At 38.6% G+C, this 27746-nt stretch overlaps 1 protein-coding gene across 6 annotated transcripts in view; it reads right to left on the reverse strand.

The window, feature by feature from the left end:
* Grik2 (glutamate ionotropic receptor kainate type subunit 2) overlaps window positions 1–21539 on the reverse strand; it is a 639398-nt gene extending 617859 nt beyond the window's left edge. For 3 of the 6 annotated variants that reach the window (XM_005335887.4, XM_005335888.4, XM_021733681.3), the window contains exon 1: window positions 15663–16280. In XM_005335887.4, coding sequence (XP_005335944.1) covers window positions 15663–15777 — 115 coding nt within the window. In that variant the 5' untranslated portion in view covers window positions 15778–16280. Of the gene's footprint in view, window positions 1–15662; window positions 16291–20838; window positions 21045–21384 lie in introns of those variants that run through there. The other 3 variants (XM_005335886.4, XM_005335885.4, XM_078019560.1) reach the window with 3 other exon arrangements.
* Window positions 21540–27746: the final 6207 nt, after the last annotated feature.

Consider the following 27746-nt stretch of genomic DNA (forward strand, 5'->3'; position numbering starts at 1 on the left):
TGTAAAGAGCTCCATTCTGAAACGTTTAATTAGACACCTGTTGTAGAAACTTCCAGTTGTTCTGCAATGTGCCTTCTCCATGTCTTATTCAAGGATAGACATTGAGCTTTTCAGCTGGGTACAATTCCTATAAAAGGGACTCAACCCTCAGCTACCTATGCACTGAATAGGAATTGTCCATTTTGCTGTTGGGAAGATGGATGAGATCACTAAAGCTCCATTGGAAATTATGAGACAGGACATATCCTAAGGATGCCAGAACAGACAGCTGGAAGCAGCATGGAGCTCAGAAAGCTTCAAATTTACCACACTATCCCTGAACTACCCAAATCTAGAATTTAGAAAATTGAATAACTATTTTGTTTCTGTTTACATTCTGGAAGAAAGAATTTATGTTTTACCACTGAATCTGTATCCTAATTAATATTGTATCTACACACTTAAAATAATTTAGATTAGCTTTCTCAAAAAAAAAAGACTATTGCATATGATAAAAATAAATGTACCACATATGACATCAATTTGATGTGACAAGAGGCCCAGCTGAGGATTTCTGGTGACAGAAGCAGTAGAGAGATTGAGCACACAAATCTGTCATTCTAATCTGATGTCAAGAACTGAATTTCTGAGTCAAGTCCTCAGTGGATCACATGTCTTTGAGACAGACGCAAACAAAAGACTTTGGAAATCCACTGAAGAGGCAGTCATATACCTCCCTTCATGCGAGAATAATTATTTACACTTACATACTTCTCTTGCATTTGTCACATGGCTTCACAATCTTCTTTTCTGTGGCCACTTAAACCTGTAGACTATGGTAGTCTTGATGCAAAGACCAATTCATTTTACTTTCAAATTCTTAGGGCCCTAGTCCCTAGCCCTGTGTCTAGCATTAATAAACATTTAAATATTTGTTATATGAATGGTTAAAAGAATGAAAAAATTTTTTAAATTATAATTTTGATTATTGGTTGCTGCTACAAACCCAGACATGAGACTATTAAAAATATATAAATCTCACAATATGAACTATAAATATTAGAGAATAATCATCTTTAACTACAAACATATATTAAATTTCTTAGAATAAAAATCAGTAAGATGATTACTTAATTCTGACAAGGAATTGAAATGAAATATTGAAATAAAACCCATGTAGTAGAACTTCTTGATTACTCTCAGAAAAAAAAAAGAACAATCAGAATATCACTAGGTGTCCGTACATATTTCTAAAAATAACCATATTTTAGAAAATTTTTCATATTTACTGGAAAATTTCATTATGTCTTTCCTTCCAATTACTATATTATTTCAATACAGTAATGAACAACCAGACAGGACACCAATGTTAAATAAATATTTGGTTAATTGAATCAAAATTGAAGTTGAAAATAGTTGATAGGAAGCTTTCAGTATCTTCCTTCAAAACCATAACATAAACTATCTTCCTTCACAACCATAACAAATTATTACTTATTTTATAGTAAATACATTTAGCTTTATCTCTCTTAAAAACTAATCCTGGAGAAAGAGGGAGAGAGGGAGACACTTATACTGAATAGGCTTTTTATTCTTATTAATATATACTTTGTTTTTTGCTGAGGGCCATTACCAAGTAGGAATGATGCATCGAAATTTCCTTGCCAAGCGTACCCCATGCTGCTTAGAGGACATTCGATGGGACATTGCATGCATACTTTAATAAGGTGACCTTGCTCAAGGACCTAGGCAGATCCGGGTTTAGAGCTGATCAGGTTTGAGGAAGTAACCGGCTCCTTGAGTTTAAGGCGTTGCCAGTTTAAGATAATGGGTTTTAGGGAAGTTGGAAGTTGAAGATTATTGCTGGGATTAGGGTGTTCCTGCTGCTTGTTCCCATTGAGTTCTCGTGAGATTAAAATGGGATTTGGAGATAGCCTCGTGGAGTAGGTGAATTGTGCGGGTAGACGGGAGAACGCGTTTGCCCCTGGACCTGTGTGGAGGTGGTGTGAGAGCTGGAATAAAGAATTGCTGTTTGAACCTACAAAGCTGTGAGTGCCTCGTGATTCTGGTGCCAAGCCGAGACATTGGCTTTGGCAGTTTTTATATTCAAATTTCATGAACTTATACATAAAACAGAGTGTCAATAAATAAACTTGATTAGTAAATAAATTATCTCCACAGCTCATTTACAAAATACAGTACTTTTAAATGATAGGTAAGAGTGTATCATTGTTTATATTAAAATTTTTAATATAGTCTGGTGACCTACAAGAAAATTTAAAATGCAGGAAATTCAAAGAACCTTGGAAAATGCACTTCCACTAATATTTACTTGTGGATATTAAGTTTAGTAAAATCAGAGGTCTTACCTAATGATATGAATGAATAACCTTGTATAAATATAAATTTACTCATTTTAATCTCTATTGTGAATACTCTTTTACAACCTATATGTATATAAAAATATCCTATACCAATAGAAATATTTATATCCTACACCAATCAAAAGGCCAAAGTTATAGTAATTCTAGAACTAAAATTACATAAATTTTAATAAAACCTACTGTGAAATTCATGCCATGCAAAAGGGTTTTTCATAGATTATCTTCCAAAGAACTCAACACCACTGAATATGTTTTCTTGAAATCACACATTTACATGCTTTTGACTGATAAATTCTCTATGAAATATTCAATATTAAGAGAAATGAAATATTTTGACACATATTGCTGACCATACATGAGTCCAAATAAGAAAATTTATGAGGATCAGTAAAGTTAAGTTTGAAGAGTTTCTTCAGTATTTACCTTAAAATTACCATTGGCATGTGATTATGATTATTTTATTTCTTTGAAAATCTCTAATAAATCTACAGTCATCCTAGTTTTAAACTGTAATGTAAAAAAAGATATCTCCTATATATAATGCTGTGTAAAATCTGCCAGATGGCAAATTTAATTATAAGAATATATTTAATAAATTTGTGTAGCTTACCTAATAATCAGTCAATATGAAAAACATAATAATCTAGAAAGATAAATATCTTTTTTATTTTTAATATTTTTAATATTATTTTAAAGCACATATGTGTAATTTTTGAGAATGTACACCTGAAACAAATATATGAGCATTCTGGTTTAATTCTAAATATAATCTCAAAATTTCATCTGCTAGAATTATGACATAACAATGCCCTAGGGAATATAATTACACGAGTGATGATGGGGATGTAGTGGCCAGGATATTGCCCAAGAGATTTCTAGGAATACCAACTAGGCTGGCCTCTGTTTTCTGCCTAAATTCTGGGCCATTATAAATTATTCAGGGCAACTTGATAAGTGCTGGTCCTCTCAATTACAGCAAATTTTTGCTGGAATTTCTTTCTGATCTATTAAAAATGATCTATTAGGGAAGTTGAAAAGGAAAAGTCCCACACCCATACATCATTTTAGAAATTATTTATAAAACAACACCTGTTTAAGCAACTGATTAAGTTATGGGGTTGGTTATGTGAGCATGATTCTAAAAGCATAAGTTTGATAAAGGCAATCTTTCAGTTGTTTGCTTACAGCCCCCAACACAGTGCATTCTCTGAGGAATAATAAATTTTCCAAGCCCTAATAACTATCTATAAAAATTGTTTTGAATAATCTATTCATGACAATCAACTACCAAGTCAAAAAGCTAAAGTGCCTACCCATTATAAACAGAGGAAATGTAAATTTAGGTAAGAGTGTATCATTGTTTATATTAAAATTTTTAATATAGTCTGGTGACCTACAAGGAAATTTAAAATGCAGGAAATTCAAAGAACCTTGGAAAATTCAAAAGCCAAAAATTCCTTAGGATTATCTAGTTCAGTGTACATCCTCAACCTGCCTGAAAGTCTTGTTTCATTTTGTTTCTTTTAAGTATGGTTACTAATAGTTTAGGGGTCTTTTGTTTTTGTTTTTGTTTTGTTTTGTTATTGTTGCTGTCATTTGTTTGTTTTGTTTTTTTCAATAAAGAACCAAGACCCACCTGAAAGAACTGTGCAGTTGTCAGAAAATACTTAGGAATAAATTCATTCAAAGAAAAAAAAGATCTCTACATTAAAAACTATAAAGCACTGGCAAAAAAGAAAAATTGAAAAAGACACAACTACATAAGAAGATATCCCATGTTCATGGAAAAGTAAAACATCTTAAACCACAGAATAGTTTTATCTTCTAATGTGCAACAAAGCTCAAAATCTGATCAAGGTCTCTAGTCAATGTTTGAATTTATTTGACAATGTGCATATCTGTTACTGACCTTTTGGACAAGGCAAAACTTGATTTACATTTTAAAATATAGTTGATTTTAGTACAGCAAAAAGAAAGGAAATGTATCTGCAGAACAAGCTGAGGATAAGTTATAGGAACATCACTTCTATTTCCTGAGAGATCAACCCAAATTCTCAGGGAAAGATGATTAAATAAAATTCTGGTCTGGCCTTCACCCACTGGAGGTAAGAACTAAAAACTACTATTATACACTCTAATATCAGCTGTGCTGTGACTTAGGCTGCTTCCAGGAGTGGGAGAGTCTAGAATCAGGTTTAAAATAGGAGTGCATTTTTCAAGCATTTAATGCATTCTTCCAGTAGATTAACATAAAAATCCAGAGACTTCCTCTTTTCCAACTCACATCTTTGCAAATTACCTAATTATTCAAAAAAAAATAACCTCAGCAGCTATATTTTTTTCTAATATACCTCACATTCTAAAATTTAAGAAAATAAATTTCCAAATATGAATTAAATTGTAAGTATAATACATTTTTTTTTCAAATGGTTCCTTGAATTCTCTGATATGATTTCATTGCTTGGAAGAATGGGGGTTCTCCTGTCTCATTTTTCCCCTACCTGTCTCTATGCTAAGCCCCAAGACACTGTATCATATCCTTTATAATAGAACCAAAAGTTAGCTTAAAGGCATTTATTTTATGGAAGAATAGTGAGGCTGGAGGTTTAGGGTGGCAACATAGTCTGTTCTCCCTTAAAGAGTAAGGCCCAGAAAGATTGCATAGACAGCTCCTTGATGAAGCAGACAATGTAACCATAGAAAAGTGTCCAATGATACATTTCAAGCAATTGTAGCATATCAGAAAGTTCTTGAAACTTTCCTGAGTCAACACAAATGGGCAAAATTCAGTCACTGGCATGTCTTTAAACTTTGCATAACAACTAAAAGTTTATCATATGCAACTGAAGGATGAAGTATATATGAAATCAGGCATGTTTCAGAAAATGTTTGTATACATAAACTAGAACTATGTACTTATAAAATAGAGAAAAAATTAAAGCACAACACTTGGAATGACTGCTTTGCTAATTACTCTTACGGATTTCTTTTTTGTCTTTACTTTTAGGGATTTCTTTTTTGTCTTTACTTTTGGGGATTTCTTTTTTCCCACTTATTTCCTGGATATTTGAGAATAACAACAAAAGTCTTGTATAAAAAAGAAAAATAAATCAAATTGCATGGAACTATTTAATCAAAAGAAAGTTTATTCTCAACTTGTTTGTAATAGCTTCAGGTGCATTCCAAGAAATACTGTTCAGTAACTTAGAAAAGCAGTTTGTCTTAAAAGTTTGTGTACAATTTAAGAGATTGAATAAGCAGTGCATAGTTGCACATGCCTATAATCCCAGCTCCTGAGAGGCTGAAGCAGAAAGATCACAAATTCTGTGTCAGTCTGACAATTTAGCAAGATCCTGTCTCAAAACAACAGCAAAAAGAAAGGGACTGAGGATGTAATTCACTGGCAGAGCATCCCTAGGTTCAATCCCCAGTGCCCTTCCTCCCAAAAAAGAAAAGAAGCAAAAATTGAAAAAAAAAATTTATGAGAGAATACAAACATACAAAGTAAATAAACAACCACAATTTCAAAGAATTTTTTCTGCTAATAATCTCAGAGCTCTGGAGAGATTCCTATTAATTCTGAAATTATCTTATTAGTTAAACAGATGGAAAGTAATACTCATTCTTCAGAAAAGGAAGTCAAAGATTAGTGAGATTTAATTAATTTTCCTGATTTATAACTACTATATGACAAAGTCAGAAGTAAAATCTGTATCTGTACTAAATTCAGGATCTGAGGCAATGATCTCATCTAGAATTAGAAAAATATTACAAATTATGAACCCATTCTACTGAAAATGTTTTTAATTTTAGTTTAATCTTAAATTCTGATTAAAAAGAACTTTATTACATAATAAAAAATAAAAATGATATGCATGATTATTAATTATATTTACAAGTAAATATATAATATTTCAGTTAATAGAGCTCCCTTGGAACCAGGAATAAAACACTGAAGGTAAATAAAACATTAGAGGTAATTTATTGAATCCCTCAAAGAAGCAAATAGTACTTTCAAAGTATCTTCCAATGGATTTTCCTTGAAACTAACTCATACTTTTCTTTGCTTAATCATTTGATCTGGCCATGTGCTAAGAAGACATTCCTTTATCTTCCTTCAGAATTTGCTTAGGAAGTATCAGAATGATGCTTGATTTTTGTATGTTAAACTGATTGCACCATGAGGTACCCAGATATTTGGTCATTTATTAGCATGTCTGTGAGGGTGCTTCTGAATGAGATTAGCATTTAAATCTTGAATCAAAAACTCAAGAAGCAGATTGTTCTTACTAATATGGGATGGTTTTATCTGAAGACTATGATTAAGACAATCTGTAATCTCAGAGAAATATTTTTTTGTATTTGTGGAAAGCAAAATCATGGCCATGTCCATCCTAGAAAAGTGTTGTACAACTAAGCCACAACCCCATTCCACAAAGACTTCTTAAAGGTTTCAATGATCAACAACATAGGTGGGTCCTTTGCTTGCATTTCAGTAATAAGAGAAAAGAGATGCATCTGTTCTTCATAAAATGCTAGCACTGGACCACAAAAATCACTGGACTGCCTGTTGCAGATCAAAGACTTTCCTGTATGTAAACTCCTACACACAGGAGTTTAAACCCTGCAATCTAAATATAAACTCTATAAAAGTGAGGCCTTCTTTATAAGCTGGTCCACTGTCTCAAAGCTCAACTTCTTAATTTATACCCAAGTTCCTTTTGGGGGGCTAAGCCTTCCACCAATGATGCATTTCTCCCTCCCTTTTCCTATCACACAGTTTTTTTCCAGGCCCCAGTCAGTGTCCCATCACTCCTATAAAAATTCAATCTCCTTTAAAGAATAATTGTATATATTCTTTGTATTGCACAATTGGTATTCAATATGAATATATCTTTTCTCTTTTACTGGATTACAAATTCCTTGAGATCAGAAATTGGGTCTTAGAAATCTATTTTCAAGACGCATAACACATAGTATGTACTCAATTACATTTGTTGAATTAATAGATGTGACAGAAGTTTTGATCACTGGGAAAAGAGGACTTAAGCAGGCATGGGAAATTGATAGGAAGCGAACTGCAGGAGTAAAAGAGAAACCAAGCGATGAGATAATGTCCTATGAAAGTAAAGAAGGGGGAAAGAAAGTAGACAAATGCCTAAGGTAGCAATCGAAACCTATGGTTCTTCCTAAAACTAATGTAAAGCACAGGGAAACGGAGGCTATCCTGAAAATAAAAGCATAATTCAGAAAAAAAAAAAAGCATCACTAGATTGGCAGTGAGGGTATTTGTGTTTGGGTCTAAAATTGGACACTAACTAGTTGTGACTCAGAACTATATAACTGCTTTTGGCAAGTCATCTCTAAACTTAGGCTATTAGACTTGCTGATCTCTAAAGTCCACATTGGATTAGATAATCTAGGCTCCTCTACTTTTCATTCAAATTGAGAGTACTCCTTTAGTACTCCTTTCATTTCTTCTGGAGAGAGAGAGGGACCTAAACACACCAAGAGTTATGATGCACCAAATGCAGAAGATTCAGTAAGCAACAAGAAAGGCAGGATCAAAAGGACAAAGTAACATAGACCATATATCTATGAATATACTGAAACTTCAGAAACAGAATTCTTTGTTTATTTGATCACTTTAGCCAGGCAATATTCCCAGAGTGATAGGTCAATAACTTAGAATGAGACTGAACTGGAGACAGAAATGAAAGCTAAAGGCAACACCTTCCAAATACTTATTTTAGTTCAATGATGAAAAATTAGATGACTGATTTAAAAGGAGGTGAAAAGCATTAAAGATCTTTCTGATTGAGAGGAAGTATACCAATGTAAGAATATCATCAACATCATATTTTAAATAATCAGATAGCTCAAAGATTTGGACTAATACAAGCAAACAAAAAAAAATTCACAAAGCACTGAGATGTCTAGCAGTAAATATAGAGCAGACTATGTATCAAATGTCATTAACTTCTCTCTTTTCTCAGCCTCCCATTCACATCAGCGTTAATCACTCAGCACTCCCTTAGGCACCCAGTTTTCTCTTTGGTATCTGAGCATCTCTGTCACAGACAGAATCGATTGATCTAATAAACTCATCCTAACTCTATAGTCTTGGGACTATGTGCTCTCTCTTCCAGAATATATTTGTTTTAAAACAGGTCATGGGAGACAGCAAATGCTGAACCAAAAAGAAAGACTGATAGAATTAGATGTATCTGCAGGGAAAATATCTGAAAGACACAATCTCCCCAGATGCTTTTGGATCTTCACATGTGGCCCTGCTGTCTAGTGACCCAGCTCTACAAAATCCAGAAGAGAATGTTCAGTTTCTCGTTAAGGAAATAAAGGGCTTAAATTAATCTGTAGACATAAACCTAAGTACCACATGCTATATTTGAATATTGCTGTCTTTGAACAGGAGACTCAAAGCCCAAATGCAAAACTAAAATGAATAATAAAAATCCTACAGGAAGGTTTTCAGAGTCTTCTTTAATCTTGCACTCACATTATCATGGGTAAATTTTATCAGATTAGCTAACTGTCCCTTTAAAAATATAAAAATATAAAGTGGCCCTAAGAGTATGTGGCAAATAAGCTTTACTCATTTATGGATCAATGAGAAAGAAGACAAGCCTTAGAGAGAAAGCCTCAGAGAACCTTCTGAATGTGGGCTAAGCTGGAAGGTGAAAACAGGTGACCTCAGGGCCACATTCATCCTGATAAATGCTTTTGGTTTGCCCAATTTGAGTTTTTTAAAAAGTCTTCAAAATTGTGTATAATTAAAATTAGTAAGAGTTTCATGTGAAAATTTGTGTTTCAGGTCTATCTGGAAATATCAAAGTATCTGTCAATATCAAGTAGTCAATTTCACATGACAAGAGACAGTTAAATGAATACTCTCACAAGAGACTGAGGTTTGGCTTTTACATGGAACTGACTGTACCTGGATTTTTCCAATGTAGAGCAAGAAATTGCCCTTTGTCAGGGAGGCAAAGGAATTTGAATGAACTAAAATATTTAATATGATTGCAAAAGTTTTATCGAGGAAAAAACCAGGATTACAAAGACAATATAAAATACCTTGATAGTTATTATTGTATTAAAACTGCAGAAAAAAATATTCCTTTACTATCTGTAAACTTTCTCTACTATAAAAAGCTTTGTTTATAAGAAAAAAATTATCAGTATCAAAACTTTCAGAGAAAAGTAAAATCTAGGTTATTTTTTAAGTTGCAGAAAAGAAAGGATTTATCATTCACACCCTCAACATACTGTACACACTCAAAGATTCAAAATGTCATTTGCTTTTAAAATGAGAGATCTTTAATTCCATTTATTAAGTCAGCTCTTAAAAATATTTCCTTATTGAAACTTGGTCCTAAACCTAGGTTCACAGTACACGATGAAGGTCTCAAGAAGGCTTATTTAACCTACATTAAATCTTGATAATGCATTAATGAGTCTTTTAAAGGGATAATTTTAATTCCCCAATCTTCAACCATAAAGACTATATAGTGCTAATCTGCCTTGCCCTTTCAATTAAACTTGTTAAGGGCGTTCTATTTAGTCAGCACCCTGAATAGGCCATTAAAATTCTTGTTCAGTAAGAGTTGTGTTCAGTGCTCTGTTGTTTTAAATTCCATTAAATCCAAATGGTCTTTATCACCCCATGACCACTGTGACTTCAATCAGCCAATTTAATTACCTTACAAAATTGTCAGCAGAAGCAGCAAAGAAAAACAGGAAGCCCTATGACGTTATCAGATTGAAACCTTCCTCTTCAGTTTTTAATCTAGACTAGTCAATAATGATGTTGTGCACCTACTTCCTTCCATTTCATCGGCTTTTGACCTTCCCTTTCATGCTAAGATTGAGGGTTTAAGATTCTTTTGGAGGACTTCTAATACTTTGATAAGTGGACTACAAATTGAAAGTCCTTAGAAGATAAAGCTTCACTACCCAAATGAAAAACAATCAACACTTATATTTCAATACATTATACTAAGCTACTGAGAAGGTCTCCTGCATACCCCAAGTTCTATGCATGCAGTGGACTAATGATTTATGCATAATACATTTGAAAGAAAGTGAACTACTTTGGGCTCTGATGATGCATTGAAATTTCTAGGAAATAAGTGTACCTGGGGCTATAGTAACACAGCAAAATCTCAAAACCATAAGGAGGAAAGAAAGTAATTTCTACCACATTAACCCTAAAATTTTTCCACAAAGAGCAAGACATTTTATTTATCAGAAATCATGATAACAAAATGGCATAAAAGATTATATCACCAAATCATAGACAACACTTAATTTTATGGGGAATAGACTTGAAAAGGCTCTGACAATCAATGAGACATTCTCATTTGATCTTTGATATTTTCCTCCTTTGTGTGAAACGAATTTACATTAACTTTCCTGTGCTGAGTAAATGTTGAAACAGTGTCATCTGAGGATTCAGGGAATGAACACACTACAATGATCACTTGCATTAAACCCCAAACCAAAGCTTGTCTCAAAAATAGTCGCTGAGGGATGGGATTGTAGCTCAGTGGTAGAGTGCTTGCCCGGCATGTGTGTGTGAAGCACTAAATTCGAAACTTAGCACCATATAAAAATAAATAAATAAAAATAAAGGCACTGTGTCCATCTACATCTAAAAATTTTTATTTAAAAAAAATGGCCACTGACTTTTCACTTTTGAGAGAGAACCTCACAAAGCCAGAAAATGTGTTGAGTTTCCTATGCCTCGGTGGAGGAGTGGTATTTCTACAGGACAGAAAGATCTCTCTTCAGTCATTTTCTGAAAGGATTTCTCCTCTGTTGATGGATCACATAAGATAATTATCTGAGACTTTAAGAAAAAGCAAGAACTTATGGGAAAAACTGATTTAAAATAAAAAAGTGTGCCTATTGTGTTGGCGATTTTGGGAAAGATCTCCCTCTCTTGCATTCCAGAGCTCAACTGAACAAGTGTTCGGTTTTATCTGTTGCAGATAGTGGCATATATCACTTCCCCATCCCCGCCTCCCAAGAGTCAGTTTTCCTGCTTCCAGATGTAAGGCCACACCTCCCTCCCGCCCACTTCACCTCCCAAAGGAAAAAAAATCTCTATCAAAGAACTTGTGGAGAGTGGCAGCTTTCAAGCTCAGTCAATTCATTCACATCCCTCGATGGTGCAATACATCTGCTACCAATTATTATATCTGGGAGCACATGGGATGCCCAGAAGAATAGGGGAGTTTCCCGATGAACACTTTCCGTTGCTTTTCACATAGTGGGTTTTATCTTGTGCGCCGCCCCTGACCTGGGTGGCGGCCTCCACCTTGGGCGAGTGTGAAGGGCGGTGACTGCACGCTGTGAGGTGGACGCATGGCACAAGTGCAGTGTCTAAGAGATCCCAGCGCTTTAGGGAGGGAAGACGGCATATCGCAAATCTTTTAAGACAGCCGCTCTACCAGCTTCCTCAAAAGTTCGGTCGCAACATCAGAAGGTAAGAAAGTGACCTCCCATATACTCAGCTCCTAGAAAAGAACTGTCTTGGAAAACTGCCCAGAAGTTTGAAATAAAGTTTGGGTTGATGGTTTTGCTCCTAGCTTTCTAAATTCCAATTCGTGTCAAGGCTGAATAATAATTTGATCTGGAAGATCAGAAACAGAATGCTTGGGGGGGGGGCGGTGATTCCTTAAAGATGATGCTTAAACATCATCTTCCCAGACTGAGAGCCGGGATGCCAGCCCGGTGCAATGTCTGAGGGGGCTTCTAAGCTTTATTCGCGCTTCCGGGGCGAGGGTCCGAGCAGACCCAGAAGGCGGAAGAGAAGGACCCTCTAAAGCAAGAAAAGAAGAAACATTAAAAGCCCAGTTGCGGCTTTGGACCCCGAGACTGGAATTAAGGGCCACACCCCCTCGGACGGAGGGATCTCGCCTCCGCCCTCCACAGCAGCGAACCGGCCTGGAGCAGCTGTGGAGGAACAAAGCTGTCTCGTTTACATAGCGCTGGGGCGCGCCGGGACGCAAGGCGCCGGGACGCAAGGCACGAGAGGCGCCTGGGCTTGGGAGAGGCCTGCCTCGGAGAGTTGCAGGCCGGGGCGAACGTCTGAGTTGGCCTGGGGCAGGGGAACTAAAATGCATCTAATCCCACAAAAACATGCCCGCTGGGTGGGCGCGGGAGAGAAGTCAAGTTGCGCTGACTCTGGATCGAAGGCAGTGGAAGGGCCCAATCCGGAGAGAGGTGCCCACCCTTTCGCCTGCGGGTCCGCAGGTGACACTTGACTAGCCCTCTGGTGCTTTACTCACTGCACCCGGCTGCCTTAAAGCTTTGGGAAAGAACCCAGAAGGTGTTTGCCGAGCCGATGCTGAAGAGCAGGCCACAGTGCGCAGCCTGGCGGGAGTCAGGCCTCCGGTGGGAAGGAGGCGTTCCTGGGCGGAACTGCAAAGTTTTCTTGGGCACTAGGAAAGAGTAACGTTGCAAAGTCGGAAGACTTGCTTCTCGAGGGCGTGTGTGCCCGCTGTACGGTGGTGTGTGTCGGGCGGGGCGGGGGAGAGGGGAAAAGGCAAGGAGAGAAAGGGGAAAAGGTTAAGGGAGGGGAAGAGGCTGCGCCAGCAGAAATGGGCGGGGAAGAGAAAGTATACTGCGAGGGTCAGCACCCTGAATGGGGGCTGCTCCTAGCTCCACTAGCGGTGATAGGAGGAGACAGGGTCGAGTCACAGTTCCAATAGAGACAAGGGGAAGGACTGTACAGAGCTCCTGAGGGTGGATTTCTACAGTCAGCGAGGAAGGGGATGCTGGCGTGGCCGCCAGGCAGGGCTTCACGGTTGCCATAGTGCCGCGGCGGAAGCGCCCGGCGCTTGGCAGCTAGTAGCCTCCCGGGGGGTGAAGGATGGAAGGACTCTATAGGCTGCCCTTCCCCCCCCCCCCCCCCCCCCCGGGGAAGGCGGCGGGCCCCACCAGCACCCAACTGCCTGCCACCGCCCAAGAGCAGCTGCTGTACTACCATCCCCGACCCTTTTTGCTTCCAGGGCACCGGGCCTGGGATGAGGCACTGGCTCGTGTTTAGAGCCAAAGTTGAAAATAATCACTCTCGAATAACTTAAACTCTCTTAACCAACCATCCAATCCACTCAGAACATGTTTTCCACAGAAGAAAATAAAACTCCCACCGTTGCACCAAAATAGTCCCCACAGGGAAATGTTCCAGTGATTACAATGTACACACTCCTTCCCCACAACTCAGGTCAAATATCAGAGAAAATAGATCTCCACGTGGATGATGTTTAAAGTTAATATAAAAAAATAGCAAGTTATTTAGAGACTGGACTCTTGGTTTAGGGTATCAAGGTATTAGTGTGGAGGTCTTTTCCTACTACCCTATTTCTTAAGAGTATTCTTAGAGTTAGTCTAGGAAAATGTATTTTTGTGTATGTGTCAGCTCTTTTGGAAAGCTGCTATACACTGTACTACAGTCGCCAAGATTTTTAATATGAAGATATGAAATGATCAGCGAATGTAACAATCTAATGATTCAGCAAATATTGTGCTGCAAGACCAGAGCAGCAATAATTAAATCTTTAGAGTATTGGTGTCAGTTTTTCGGCTCCAAGTCCTGCCCCCAACCACCCGTCCAAAACCACTAATTCACACTTATTCACAAAAACACAAGATTCCTCAGAATTCTACATAATACTCAAAATTTCACGCAAAACTATCACACAGTAGCACTTACCATATTTGAAGTAGAACTGCTGAAAACACAATTTCCAATAATATAGGGACCTGGTTAAGCCTCTCCAAAGAAATAAGCATTCCTGTAGATGCTTGTTGCTAAGAGCAACATACTTAAGTACCATCCAAAGACAAGAAGAAAGCAGGGAAACTACATCTAAAATCTATTGTTTCTTTCATCATTATCAGCCTTCTTGACTACATATGTCTATAAATGTGTCTATTGAAGTGAAAGGTGAGGTTCCCTTTTCTAACATGTGAAAGGACCTCTACCTTATTTCTACAGATTCTATGAGAGTTCATGTAAAACACACACACACACACACACACACACACACACAGGAAAAATAGAAGATGCTGTTAGTGTTACAGAAGATTCAAGCAATCATCCTTTGCTTTAAGTTGTACTTAACAATTTAATGTATCCACTTTTATTTCAAAGACATACACTCAGAAATATATGGTTTGGTGCACTCTTTGGTCTAAATCCACTCAAACTGACAAAAGAGGCGCCTCAGTGTAAGCATTTACACTGTTGGCTTCCTACTCTCTTGCCCCTACCTACTTTAGGGAACTTTATCTAATTCAGCTTCTTACTAAAAACTCCATTGGCCATGAAGAGCAGCTGAACCTTCCTACACTTAATTTTCTCCAAGCAAACCTGACCAGGGCTTGTACTGGAGTCCCACTGTTGAGATTTTTCTTCAAGCTCCAAAGAAACCTTGATTCCTAGGAAAGCACTAAATTCTCCTAAAATGTAACTATCTCAGGTCCTTTATCATGCCAGAGTGAAATAAAGATGCACACTAGACCCAGTACACAATTTTCTTACCCCCCAGCCCCAGTTACTACCATACATCATCTATTAGTCCGGGACTCAGAGAAAAGCTGTGAACAGACTCATCAAGTTAAACAAACAAACAAAACTGTCTTATGGCTATTTCACTCCAACTGAGCAGAGTCCTCCCCTTAAGGAAAGCCTTGAATTTTAGGATACTTTTTAAAGCTTCGCAACCCAATAAGGACACCACAAGCTAAGAAAGCTTTGGAGTAATAGAAAAAGCTCTCCGACAAAAGAAATCAAATGGGCTAGCGCCTTTCTTTTGCACGTGAGGACTTGGTCTGGGCGGAAGTGGACAGAAGCAACTCCCCAGAGTTACCAGACACTAATTCATCAGCTCTGCAAGCTAAGAGGCTCACAGCTCTGGTGCTCACTTTTGTTCTGACCTCGCAGCCCTCCAAGCCAGAAAGGCTCTGGGGGAGACAGGCAGACTCGGAGGCTGGTGGAGCCCTTAGCGTCATCACCATCTCTCTGGCTTGCTACTGTGGAGAGGTGAATGCAGCGACCACTACCATACATTGACATTCCCTTCACCTTCCCGCAGCTAAAAATAAAGATACAAGAAAATAAATGAAAGCACGAGGGTTCTTTAAAACCGGGAGGCATCAGAGCACTGAGTAGGTTGGAAAGCACGGAGCCCACCGCCAGCCTGAGTGAACCCGCCTGTTTACATCCGGCTGCCTCGGAGCCGGATGCCAGGCAATGGGGATGGGAAATCTTACCAAATCTTAATACATGTGTGGTTCCTTGAGAATATCCAATCCACAGTAAACAGAGCAGGAGTTTAATGGAGCGCCTGAAGACTAGATTACTTAGAATCGGGAAAATAATCTTCATGGTGTTTCTGTGCCTACACGCGCGGCACCCACTTCCCCGATCTAGCGTTTGGCTCCCGGTTCGGGCTGGAATGAGGATGCGTCGAGTGGTAGCCGCAGACACGATCACGGCATGGTCACAGAAAGAGGAAGGAGTCTCCGCTTCCCAAACCCATTAGCAATCTCTGCATGTTCTTCACTCACTGCGCCAAGGAGCAACCTTCCACTGCAAGGGATGGTGGGACATCCATGTTAGTCGGGGAGCATCCGGCAGAAATCCAGCACGCACACCCACAATGTCCGGCCGCGCAAGCCTAGGGATGCAAAAGAGGAGCAAAATCAATAGGAAATCCAGCCTTGGATATGGACGAGGTGTTGAGGGCTTGACAGTCCCAGTACAAAAGCCGCTTTGCTCGCAAAGGTTTTGCCAGGCCCTATTCTACTGCACTGCTGCACAGCTTCTGACGTGAAGCCAAGATTAAGTGAGAAAAATTGAGATCGCTGCTCGCCTGTTAAGGCTCCCTGCCAGTGAGCTTCCCAATATCTATTATGCAACCGATCTGATAGCCCGCCTTGAGTTGTAAGAAAGAAGTCGGGATTTATTTACGTGATGAAAATTGATTTGATTTTTCAATAAGACACTGCTAAGAGAGTGACTGGTGTGTGCAAGCAGACTTATTAACAATCAACTGATGAATTTTAATAAATGACTAGCTAAATCAAAGAAGTCACTTTGCCTAGAAATTGTAAAAAAAAAAAAAAGAAGAAGAAGAAGAAGGAGGAGGAGGAAGAGAAGAAAGAAAGAAAGAAAGAAAGAAGAAAGAAAGAAAGAAAGAAAGAAAGAAAGAAAGAAAGAAAGAAAGAAAGAAAGAAAGAAAGAAAGAAAGAAAGAAAGAAAGAGAAAAGCTCTAAGGAATTTATTGTAAATCTAACTTGTGGATAGGTTGAAAGAATTGCTTATACTTTTTAAAATTTTGACGAGGAATGAATATAGAGTGGGATGCAATTGTAGAGGTAAATGCAGTTTTTAAAAACTTGAGTGAAGCATTTCTTGATTACTAACCAGAGTAAAGAGAGATTTCTTCAAGTGAACTTTTAGGGGAGAAATGCTAACTTAAAATGAGAATATTATATTTCCCCACTCACTATAGCTCATATAAAATAATTGTACATATATAAAAGACAATAAAGTTTTAATTCATGAAGCAAACTCCAAAGGACTTTTATGCTAAAATTTCTTCCTATTTTGGTTTTTGGATTTTTATTCTTTAACCGGTGGAATATGGGATCATAGCTTGATCAACATTGAGTGTCAGAGCTTTGTCTCAAATAATCTTATTATTTGTTAGTTTTCTGTAGGGAATACTTAGAGTGTCCTCTCTAGGCTTGCATAAGTTGCAATTTAGAGGAAACAGTAAATATTTTTATCACTGAAATAAGTAAATATAAGTAATATCATATTGAAAATACCCAGTGCTAGCTAGAATTTTATAAGTAAATACTAACATATATAGCATGTATAGCAACTGTTAATATTTTTAACTGATTAAGCAGCACAAAAGGCAAACTATTGAACTTCAATATTACCATTAAATAATTTTTTCTTAACCAAATAATAGGACATAGGTTAAATCTTATGAAAACTTATGATCATATATTATTTGAAGACTATCTAATTTTAAAAATAGTGATATGAATACTATTTAAATCCTGTTATGTTTCTTCCAAATAGCATGAAAACATAATGTCTCCATTCTATTATAGTAATTTTTCAATCTGTATTTTCTTAAGACATTATAAAATGCTGATTCAAAAAGGAATCTACATTTTGCAAAGGCACTTAGTGGCATTGATTTTTTTAAGATGGAGACATAACTGCAGTGTCAAAAATAAGTATCATGAATGGCTAGTTCTGCAGTCTAGCAGGCAATTCAATCGAATAAGTCGACTATTTGAGCACTTTAAAAGGAACACCTAGTGTTCAAAACAAGGGTATCTAGCGACTCCTTCAGTCCATGTTTAAAATATCTCTTGTAAAACATGTACAGCCCAACATGTTCTATCTTGTATTTGTTGTCTCATTTTATTCCATTCTGTTTGTTCATTTTCTTTTTGATCCTAGTAGAGATAATAAGGACTGCCAGGCAAAAATAAATATTCTTAGTTTTTCCATCTTCCAATGCAATTGATATCTACTACCTGAAAATAGCACATTCTTTTATGGCTAAACAAAAGACTGCAATTTTTGCAGTGTAGTTGGCATATAGTGTGACCTGAGAAAACAAAGTGCACCATAACTCCTTGTTCAGGTATTCTGATAACATAATGGAATTTGTCCTAGCAGTTGTAATATATATTCTTAAAACTTATATTCCAGACTATGTACTTTATGTGGGGTTATTTGTTGAATGTCTAGTTGAAAAAGTGAAAGATCAAAGTTCCAGATTCATGAAGTTCATAAACAATAAACAGTTAAAAATAGTCTAGTATAAATTTTTCTTACAACTAATTGGTCCCCCAAAGAACCAGTTTTGCACATCTGCTAAATTAGGTTCATTTACATCCATCGACTAAGTTGAGAAGTTTGAGTTGCAACTGACAGCAACTTCACCTGTCCAATTCAACTTCTGCAAGACTGGGGACGACCTTTCTTCAGGACCATGGACAGCGCTTCAGGCATAGATTTATTCTGGAGTTGTCATTGAAAGTAGTACAGTGAATGGGTAATATGCCATTTGAAGTGACAACATGCATATTTCTATTACACAGAGTCAAGTAATTTGAATTATTTCAGAGTACATTGTCAAGAGGATAATTTTTTCAACTGTTTTGTGTATATTTTTCACTAACTGGATTGCTTGACATAACCAGGATGTGCTGTCATTTCTTTCCAGGGCACACTACTACAAAAGCCACTTACATTCACTGTGCAATCCCTTATGAGCACTAAACTATTTTTTTTCTCAGTACAAAAAAATTGCCTGAAAGACTACAAAGAATTCAGGATAAAGAAACATGCTGTCAGTATTCAGTGGCTAAAGACAGTTCTAAAATGTACAATTAGTTTTCACTCTCAATTCTCCACCTCCAGATTTCCATCTGTTATGAGGATAATAAGATTAATTCACATTCTTTCTCATTAAACTTCACTCACCCTCCAGAACTAGAACAACAAAACCCACAAAATTTACTTCCCCAATACAACAAAATGATTTGGTGGTGTAATAGATGCTACAATATGTGAAAATTTTGAAGTTATCACAAGTTTCTTCCTAATAAGGACACTATCATCATAGTTTTGAGGTTATGAAGAATTTATAGACACTATATAGTATTTAACTGACATGATTTAACTCTTCTTTTTTTTTAAACTATGACAATTCTGTAATTCGCTCCTTTTGTAAGGGAAAAGAAAAAACTTCAATTGGGTGTCAGGTTTTCATTTATACTTAGTAAAAGCAACATTTAGTTGCCTTATGGTCATTTTAACTACATGGCAACCTTAATTTCTAGAAGCCAAAGCTTTGTAGGTTCCAAGGTCAAAGCAGAGATTAAAAGAAAAACTGCAAACACACAGTTATATGCACAGAGAAGAGATATGTCTAAAAGTAAGCCTTGAAAATTATACCACAGAAGGTTGACATGAAGAAATATCAAGCCCATGATAAAAGAAGAAAATACATATCATGTTCTTGCAAAGCTTGTTACGACAACAACAACAATCCATTAGCTTCATAGTTCTATATATATATATATATAAATATAAATATATATATATATATATATATATATATATATATATTGTATTTGCTGACACTAATGACCTCTTATTCTTGGGCACTATTACTTCAGAAGCAATTTTAGTTTCCTATTCTCCTGTGAAAATGAATCTTATTCTAGTTAGCTGCCACCTGCTGGGGCATGAACAAATGTGTAATAATCCTTATAGCACAACATTTAAAAAGGCAATGCCTATACCTTTGGCTGGAAATATATATCCCAGAGTAACCTGAATTTCATAGGTGTTTCAAAGGTTCTTCCATGCTAGATCTACATTTAATTTTTTCACATGTATTTCTTATTAAGGATTCCAACTGACTTGTTACTAAAGTCAAATGTGACATTTGAGAGACCTCATCTTGTAGTAACACCTAACTTATTCTTTCATGCAAGTGGCCTGCTGTATTGCAGCTTAGCTAAAATAAACAGCCTGCTCATCCATGGGATTAAAGAGGCCAGAGAATAAAGTCAAGGCTGAGATCAGTCAAAACCACACTGTTGCATACTTGTAATTCACTCTTCCTAACTAAGAATGCTATGCTAGCCCTTGTGATTCTGAATACATTATCAGCTCTTCTGATAACATTCTACTGCATTGATGATTAATGACATTTAGAATTTTAATTAATTTTAGATACTTAAAATGAATGTGTCTTAATTAAGAAATTAAAGTGGAATAGATTTATGTATCCTGGAACCTTTTTTTTTTTTAAATCAGCTTTGCAATCTTCAGAGGGTTTAAATAACAGAAACAAACAGGTAATGACTTGTAGGCATCACTCATTCTCTATCACCTTCCTTCTGTGCTTTTTTGTTTGTTTAGCATATAAGTTACCAAGACCACTGGCAGGAAGTTGATAACCTGCCTTGGTTGTTCTAGAAATGCATTCTACAAAAAGTTACAAACTAATGAACTAGGAAAAGTGGAGATTGAAATACAATTGTCTATTTTCTAGCAATTCAACTACAGACTAAGATTCAAATGAATCAATCATCTGTGAAATGAAAATAATTATTAATCCATAAGAATTTCTGATGACAGAATAGAGTATGAAGAGGAAGAACTGATAAAAAAACAATAATCTGTGAGTTAGGGAAAGGATGTAGTAAGTTAGATACATATTCTCTGTTCCCTAAATTGGAAATTATTATCTAAGAAGCCTCAAACCAGTCCTGTTGCTCAGTTTACACACACATACACACACAGCCCTATCGCCTCAAAGGTAAGATATTCGGGGATGCGGTTTGTTAACAAAGTTCTTCAGGCTGATGATCCACCTCAGTGACACTACCCACTCCTTACCCTAATGGGACGCCCCTCGTAGTTTGTTTGTGGTGGTTGTTTTCCAGAAGCTCTGAATACTGGCGTCAGTTAAAACAACGTCTCTACTTCCTCAGCTCAGAACTAGGGAGCAGGGTTAATGGAAGGATACACGGACGGAACGAGAGATGGAGAGTCGTCAGACCCGCAGGCAGCTACACAGCTTCTTGCCATCTGTCTCACTCTCTTCGCCTGGCGCGAGTCCCCGTAGCCGAGGCCACTTCCTGACACATCAACTTATTACATTATTTTATGTGAAGAATGTGAGCGCCTGCAGCCAAAAGAGCCACTTGCATCCTTGACAGGAATTGGCTGAGGCGAGTGGGACGAAGCCGCTCATCGCGAATAGGTCCAGCAGGTGCCTCCAGAGCGCTGGACTCCTCCGTGGCGCTGCTGTTTGCCTTCTTCCATCTCTTCAGGCAGAAAAAAAAAATGCTCCTCGCCCACCCACTGTCCCTCCCGTCCTCCAGGGAAAAAAACACCTCAGGAAGAAGCCCCAAGCGGAGCCCACCGCCAGGGAGTCCTTACCTTGAGCAGGGGTGAGGTGGGCGGGGAGGGGGGTGGGGTGGTCCTCCGGGAGGAGCTGCCGGAGGAGGAGGTCGGGCGGGAAGTCCCCAGCTCCTAGACCTAGCAACGCAGCCGCCGGCGCCGAGCACGAGTGACGGCGGTGGTGAAGACGGTGACCGTGGAGCCGCGGCAGCGGCGGCAGAGACAGACACGCCTCCTGGCGGGGGTTCCTCGCCTCTTGCTTTAAAGGCGCCGCGCTCCTTTCCCGTGGCGGGTGCTCGCTCCGGGCTCCCCTGGGCTACCTGGACGCAGCGCCAGCCCCAGTACTCCAAGAACTAGATGAACGGAATTCCGGGCTCTGCCAGACTTGGACTTTATGAACCCCCCGGTCAGGACTTCGCCCTCTCCCCGCCTCCTGGGTTAGGGAGACCGGGACAGAAATGCACAGTTGGATAGTGAGTAATGCAGAAAGCCTGAGGAATTTGCCTGGTCCTGAGTGGCGACAACACACTTAAGGAGCCCTAACACGTTTGGTTCTGGGTCGTAGCTTTTATAAGGTCTCCGAAACCATAGCAACGAAACTTCTCTGCCAGGGTATGGGGAGCAGCTGGTAGTCTCCAAAGTAGCCCTCTTACTTCAACTACTGCATTTCTCTTTGAGATTTGCGGGGGAAATCTTGATCTGCGCTCTCTCCCAGTCCCACTCCTGATGCACAAATACTCTCCTGTGTGCTTCTAGTGCTGGGATAGAAATCGAAATCAGAGTACCCAGCTCCTGCCTGTTACCGGGAACAAATACCAAGAAAAGGGTGTGTGTGGGGAGGTGGGGGATGTACCAGTATCTGGAGGTTGGCGGGCCATCTCTGTACTGTCTGGATCATAAATGCCAAATGTTCTATTGAGACACTCAAGGTCCCTGAACTCTCAACCCAACCAAGCACATTACCGGGGCGAGGGTGGTTTTAAAAAATAGTTGGATTTGAAACCTAGTAGGCGCTCAGCCTGAGGTCACAGACTCAAAGGTAAGGGAAAGGAGCCTGAGGAGCAGCCTGGATTTGGCGGACACATATCTGATTCTCCCGTGGACAATTTTAAAAGATCGGAGATGGATAGGGATGCCTGCGTCCCAGTCTTCCCGCAGACCTGCTCCCAAGCAGAAACCCGCGGTGGTGAGCACACCAGCCAACCCTGCTTCCCAGCAACATGCACACCCAGCTTGGTGAAAGCGATTAGCTTCTGCAAATAATCCCAGATTTCCGCTCCTCTGGGTCAGAAAAGTCAACATGTATTCAATACTGTTGCGACTTTATCCTCAGCCCTACAATATTAACTACAGCAGAGACTTAGCAGTTTCCCCCAGAGTAAATTGGCAAGCTGTGATTCCTTAGAAGGTCTAAGTGAGGCTGAGAGGGAACAGGCCTGGCACGCTGTGCCCAGGAGACAATTTTCAAACCGACTGTACAAGGAAGGAACCAGGTGGGATTCCTAGACTCTGTGGAGTCCCCAAGCAGCCCTAATCCCTGGAGGCCTTCCATTCTCTAATTTGGAGGACCATGAAGTAGAGAGGCTCTGACTCCTGGGAACAGTTGTTTTGACTGGAAATGTGCATTTTTTCGTTTTGATGCTGCCTTTGAATGGTTAGCCCTCACAGAATTAAGCCCTCACCCCACCCTGGTGTATGGGTGCCACCCTTCACACACACTGGGGTTAACATCTGAAAGCCTAGCTCAGAAACACTCTGAAATTCAGTCCTACCAACATCACCAGTCTCTACCTTCAGGGTCATTACCCAGGGCTCTCCACCCCCACACTCCTCCTGTGCCTGCAGGAGTCCGGGAAACTCAGGGCTTAGGTTAAGGAGAGATGAGTTAGTGGCAATGGAGAGTCCGTTTGTCGTTTAAAGATGGGGGTGGGGGTGTCTGGGAGGCTCCCGTAATTAAGTCAACAGCAGCCTTGTTATATGGAGTAAATAAATAGTCAATGACTCCATTGTGCATCCTGGAGCGGGCAGCACAGACGCGTGACCGCCTCCAGGCGCCTGGGCTCCAGCTGCTGTGACCTGCAGCCTAATGGACCCTCGAAGCAGCGCGAGTTTGGGCCAGGCTGGTAAAAATTGCTCCATTCAGTCCCATTCCCTCACTGGAGTAATGAAGACAACTTGTCTACTAGCCAAAGACACTCTCCTTGTCATCATAACTACCCCCATCCCTTTCAGGGAGGGAGGAGCAAAATACCTGACAGCAGATTCCAGTGGAAATCCCTGATAAAGGTACCTAGCTCTGTTTTGTGGTGATTCTGACAGTATAGAACAAGAAGTGTGCATAATTTTAGCATAGGGTCTGGCATGCAGTATATGCTGAATAAAGAGTGGTGGGATTACTGGCATCAACCTTCCACCTTCTGCACTGTTGTGCCCAGGTCCACCTTGGATACATATATTCAGAGAGGAGCTTAGGGAACAACTTCCTTTTAGTGCTGCTTGTGCTCTTAGACTCTAGCTATGGATTTCTTTTCCAGAACAAACAGGACACAAGAAAACTATAGAAAAGGCTTAAGCAAGGGCCATAGGGGCAAGGGAAGAGAGTTGAGAAAAAAGTGAAACAAATCAAAATTATGCATGTTGTGAAATATTCATTTCCTCAAATAGCAAAATATTTAGATTCAAACAGAAAAGTAGACCAACAAAAGATACTTGATCATACATACTTAACCCTTCAAAAATTTTCGAGTGCTATAATGATATCTTTTTCATAATTTATTCCAGGATTTGTTAATTAAAGAATCAGAATCCAAGTCCTTTCTGAATCAGCCATGAAATATTTTCTTCTCTATTCTCAGTCATCCTAAAATAATCTACATTTGAGGAAGTTGGTAGTTCTCAGCCAGTCATGCAGAAATTACCTTCCAATCCTCCCAATTCTTATTTCTCAAAGTCCTCTTTATCATTTCTGGGATCCTAATTCCTGACCCCAACAGGGATATATCTGAGCTCCCCAAGCTCTCTGCTGGAGTTTGTTTGTTTGGCCTGGTTTGTTTGAATTGAATTTGAGGGTGTTATTTTGGATCATCTCATCCAAGGACTTCATTTTACAGGTGATAAAAACCAAAATAAGAAAAAAGGAGTGACTTTTTTTTCAAAGAATTAAAGAACTCAGATTGCCTTCTAGCTGTACAGAACAACATTAGGTTGTCTTCTCTCATTCCCTTGTAAAACTTAAACTCACATGAAGTTAGAAACTTCTCAGACCTTTCATCTGGAAAAAAAAAATCTACATGTGTGCACATGACCTTGAAATTTTGCATACAACAAATAATAGAAGATGCATAGATCTTCTGAAACCTATAGGCTGCTGAGGAGCTCTCAAACCCAGAATAAGAACCATAGTCCTACAACACCATTTTAGAGATGAGAAAATCTAGACCTAAAAAAACTAAGAGTCAAAGAGTGGCTTAAGAATCGCTCAAGGCACAGCAGCTCAGGAGGCTGAGGCAAGAGAATCATGAGTTTAAAGCCAGCCTCAGTGAAAGAGAAGTGCTAAGTAACTGAGTGAGAACTTGTCTCTAAATAAAATACAAAATAGGGCTGGGGATGTGGCTCAGTGGTCAAATGTCCCTGAATCCAATCCTCTGTAACCCTCCTCTTCTTCCAGCCAAAATAAATAAATAAATAAATAAATAAATAAATAATTGATGGCTCAAGGACTGCAGATCAGGTGTCTGATTCCCTGATTCCTACCTGTTTCCATTCCTTCAGATCTTTTTATAAGTAATTACATATAAATTACACTATTGTGTTAATAATACATAATGGCCTACTGGGGTTTTATTCTCAGAATAATTAATATCTGTTCCTGAAGGATGGCCTCTATTATTCATTTCTGAAGCCTTCTGACATATTTATTGAGTAGTGCTAAATGTCCTATTCTACTACTGGGATAGTAAAATGGCAGTGAACAAATTAAAACCCCTATCCTCACTGAGCCTTCAGTTAAGTGGCAGAAAGACTATTAACAAATACCCAAGTAAACATACATGATGTCAGATAGAAGAGAGGATTATGAAGAAAAATAAAGCAGAATAGCCATAATATAGCATGTGGGGAAGCTGAGGATGGGGAAGGTGTTATTTTATTGCCAGTAGTCTGGAAAGGTCTCAGGGAGTTGACATTTGAAGGAAATAAAGGAAAAGTGCATATATGTATTTGGAAAAAGAAGGTACCAAGTAGAAAAAAATAGCAAGTATAAAGGTCTTGAGGTTGAAACAAGTACAAAACCTCTAAAGAAGAGCAAAGAAGTCAATTTCCAGAGATGACAGTGGAAACTGGTAGAAAATCCAGTCAGAGAGGAGCAGAAAGTCGTGCCCTGGATAGTTTTGGATTTTCTCTGAAGACAACACAGAAGCCATGAAGGGATCTTAACCAGAGGAGCGATACAGTCTGACACATGTGAAGAGGCACTCCAGCTACTCTACTAAGATGGACTGGGCTTAACAAAAGGTACAGTGGAATCAAGGCCACTAGCTGGGAGCTACTGAAATAACCTAGATAAGGGCAGACTATAGATGGGACCAGGGTAGTGACTTGGAAATGATGAAAAGTGCTCAGATTCTAGATATATTTTTAAGTAAAACTGGATAATTTGATGATGAGTCAGAAGAAGAATGAGTCCCAAGTTTTTATTCTGACTAAGAAATGTGGTTATATTTTGAGGTAAGAACAATTCCAGAAGAGGTTTCGGGGATATCAGATGAATAATGAGTGAAGATTTGGAAGTTTGTGACATGCATGGACATCTAGGTAGAAATGCTGAACAGATAATTGTATATCACAAGCCAGGAGTTCAGAGGAATTATTCATTTACCAGTAATCAGCTCATAGAGATATAAGACAAATGAGATAATCAAGGAGATTATGTACAGAGGATACTAAAAAGTTCTTAAGACTAAAACATTCCAAAGTATATGCATTGAGGATATGAGAAGAAAATAGCAAAGGAGACAAAGAAGTAGCAGCCACTGAGGTAGAGGAAAGCAACCAAGAGTTTCTCAGAAGCCAAGAAGACAAATGAGTAATTATTCAGCTGAGCTAAGTATGTCTGATAGCACCACAAACTGGCCATTTGATATAGTGACACAGAAAGGTTACCCTGGAACAGGAGAAGCTTCAGTCAACCCATGTAAGAAGAGGAGAGGCAGAGAACACAGCACAAATGTCAATTAGTTTCTAAGTGTGGTATTGAGAGTCTACTTTTTCCTACTTGAAGTCCAGAGCTTTGCTCCATATTCACCTTTCATACTACTTTCCAGTCCTCAGGATTTAAAATCCCATACAGACACTGTTTTGCTTGGTTCCCCCTAATGGATTTAGTACTGAACTTTTCTGGAAGGGAAGAGATAAGAAAGGAGAAAATAGGAACAGGAAGAGAATATGAGGTCTTCTTCTTCTCTTTTATTTTCCTCATAAAATAAAGTCTCAAGACTTAAGAGTCTTGAGAGAGGTAGAGTTCTTAGATGTTTAAGGAAAATAGAGAAAGTGTGATTTTTTTTTTTAAATCTGGAAGCATGGAAGTGTGAAAGGATAATGAAATGTAGTTAGATTCATCACCAACGCTTAGGGCCACTCTACTTTTATGAATTGCAAATCTTTGAATGTTTAAATGACTCTCACTCCCCCTTTCTTCAGTGTAAATTTTAGGCTCTTTAGATTTAATCATTTGCACTGTCTCTCCTCATCCATCCCATGCTGCCCCTACCCTTGTCAATTCATAAACCTTCAAATTTTATTTCAGATGCTAACTAATGAATTTATTCTTTTAGCAAGTATTTTTCTGAATTACTGTATCAGGAAATGAAGGCAAGACAATGAAGAAAAAAAAATGTGGGCAACACACCTTGTAAGATATTTCTAAAGACACATGATAATTTCTGGCAGCCAGATTCTGATATTCCTGACCCTGCTTTTGTAGAAAGCACTGAAAGAAAAGCAGGAGTATATCAGCAGAGCATGCACAGTCAAAGGTGTGCTGTATTTGAAAATATTTTATGCTGGACTCCCTATTCTACCACCAACAAAGAAGGAAGAAAACAATGAAGATCATCAGGAGTGTGAACAAGTGGAAAGAGAATTGCATTCTGGGTGGGGGAGGAAGGCACAAATGTGTACAGGGCAGAAGTACACATTTCCTCAAAGCACAGAGTATAATTTGCCAGATTCCAAAGAAAATGACAAATGCTAATTAAGAGCATTCTTCAATTATTCTTGCTCTCCACTTTTTTTTTTAATGCAAAGACTCTGGGAGGAGGGGGGAGTTATGATTTATCTAAAATCTACTCTATTTTAGCCATATTTTTGCATAAAATATAGCATTTAATTATCTAAACAGTCCT

Source organism: Ictidomys tridecemlineatus, chromosome 8, assembly GCF_052094955.1.
Source record: "Ictidomys tridecemlineatus isolate mIctTri1 chromosome 8, mIctTri1.hap1, whole genome shotgun sequence".
Classification (NCBI taxonomy): domain Eukaryota; kingdom Metazoa; phylum Chordata; class Mammalia; order Rodentia; family Sciuridae; genus Ictidomys; species Ictidomys tridecemlineatus.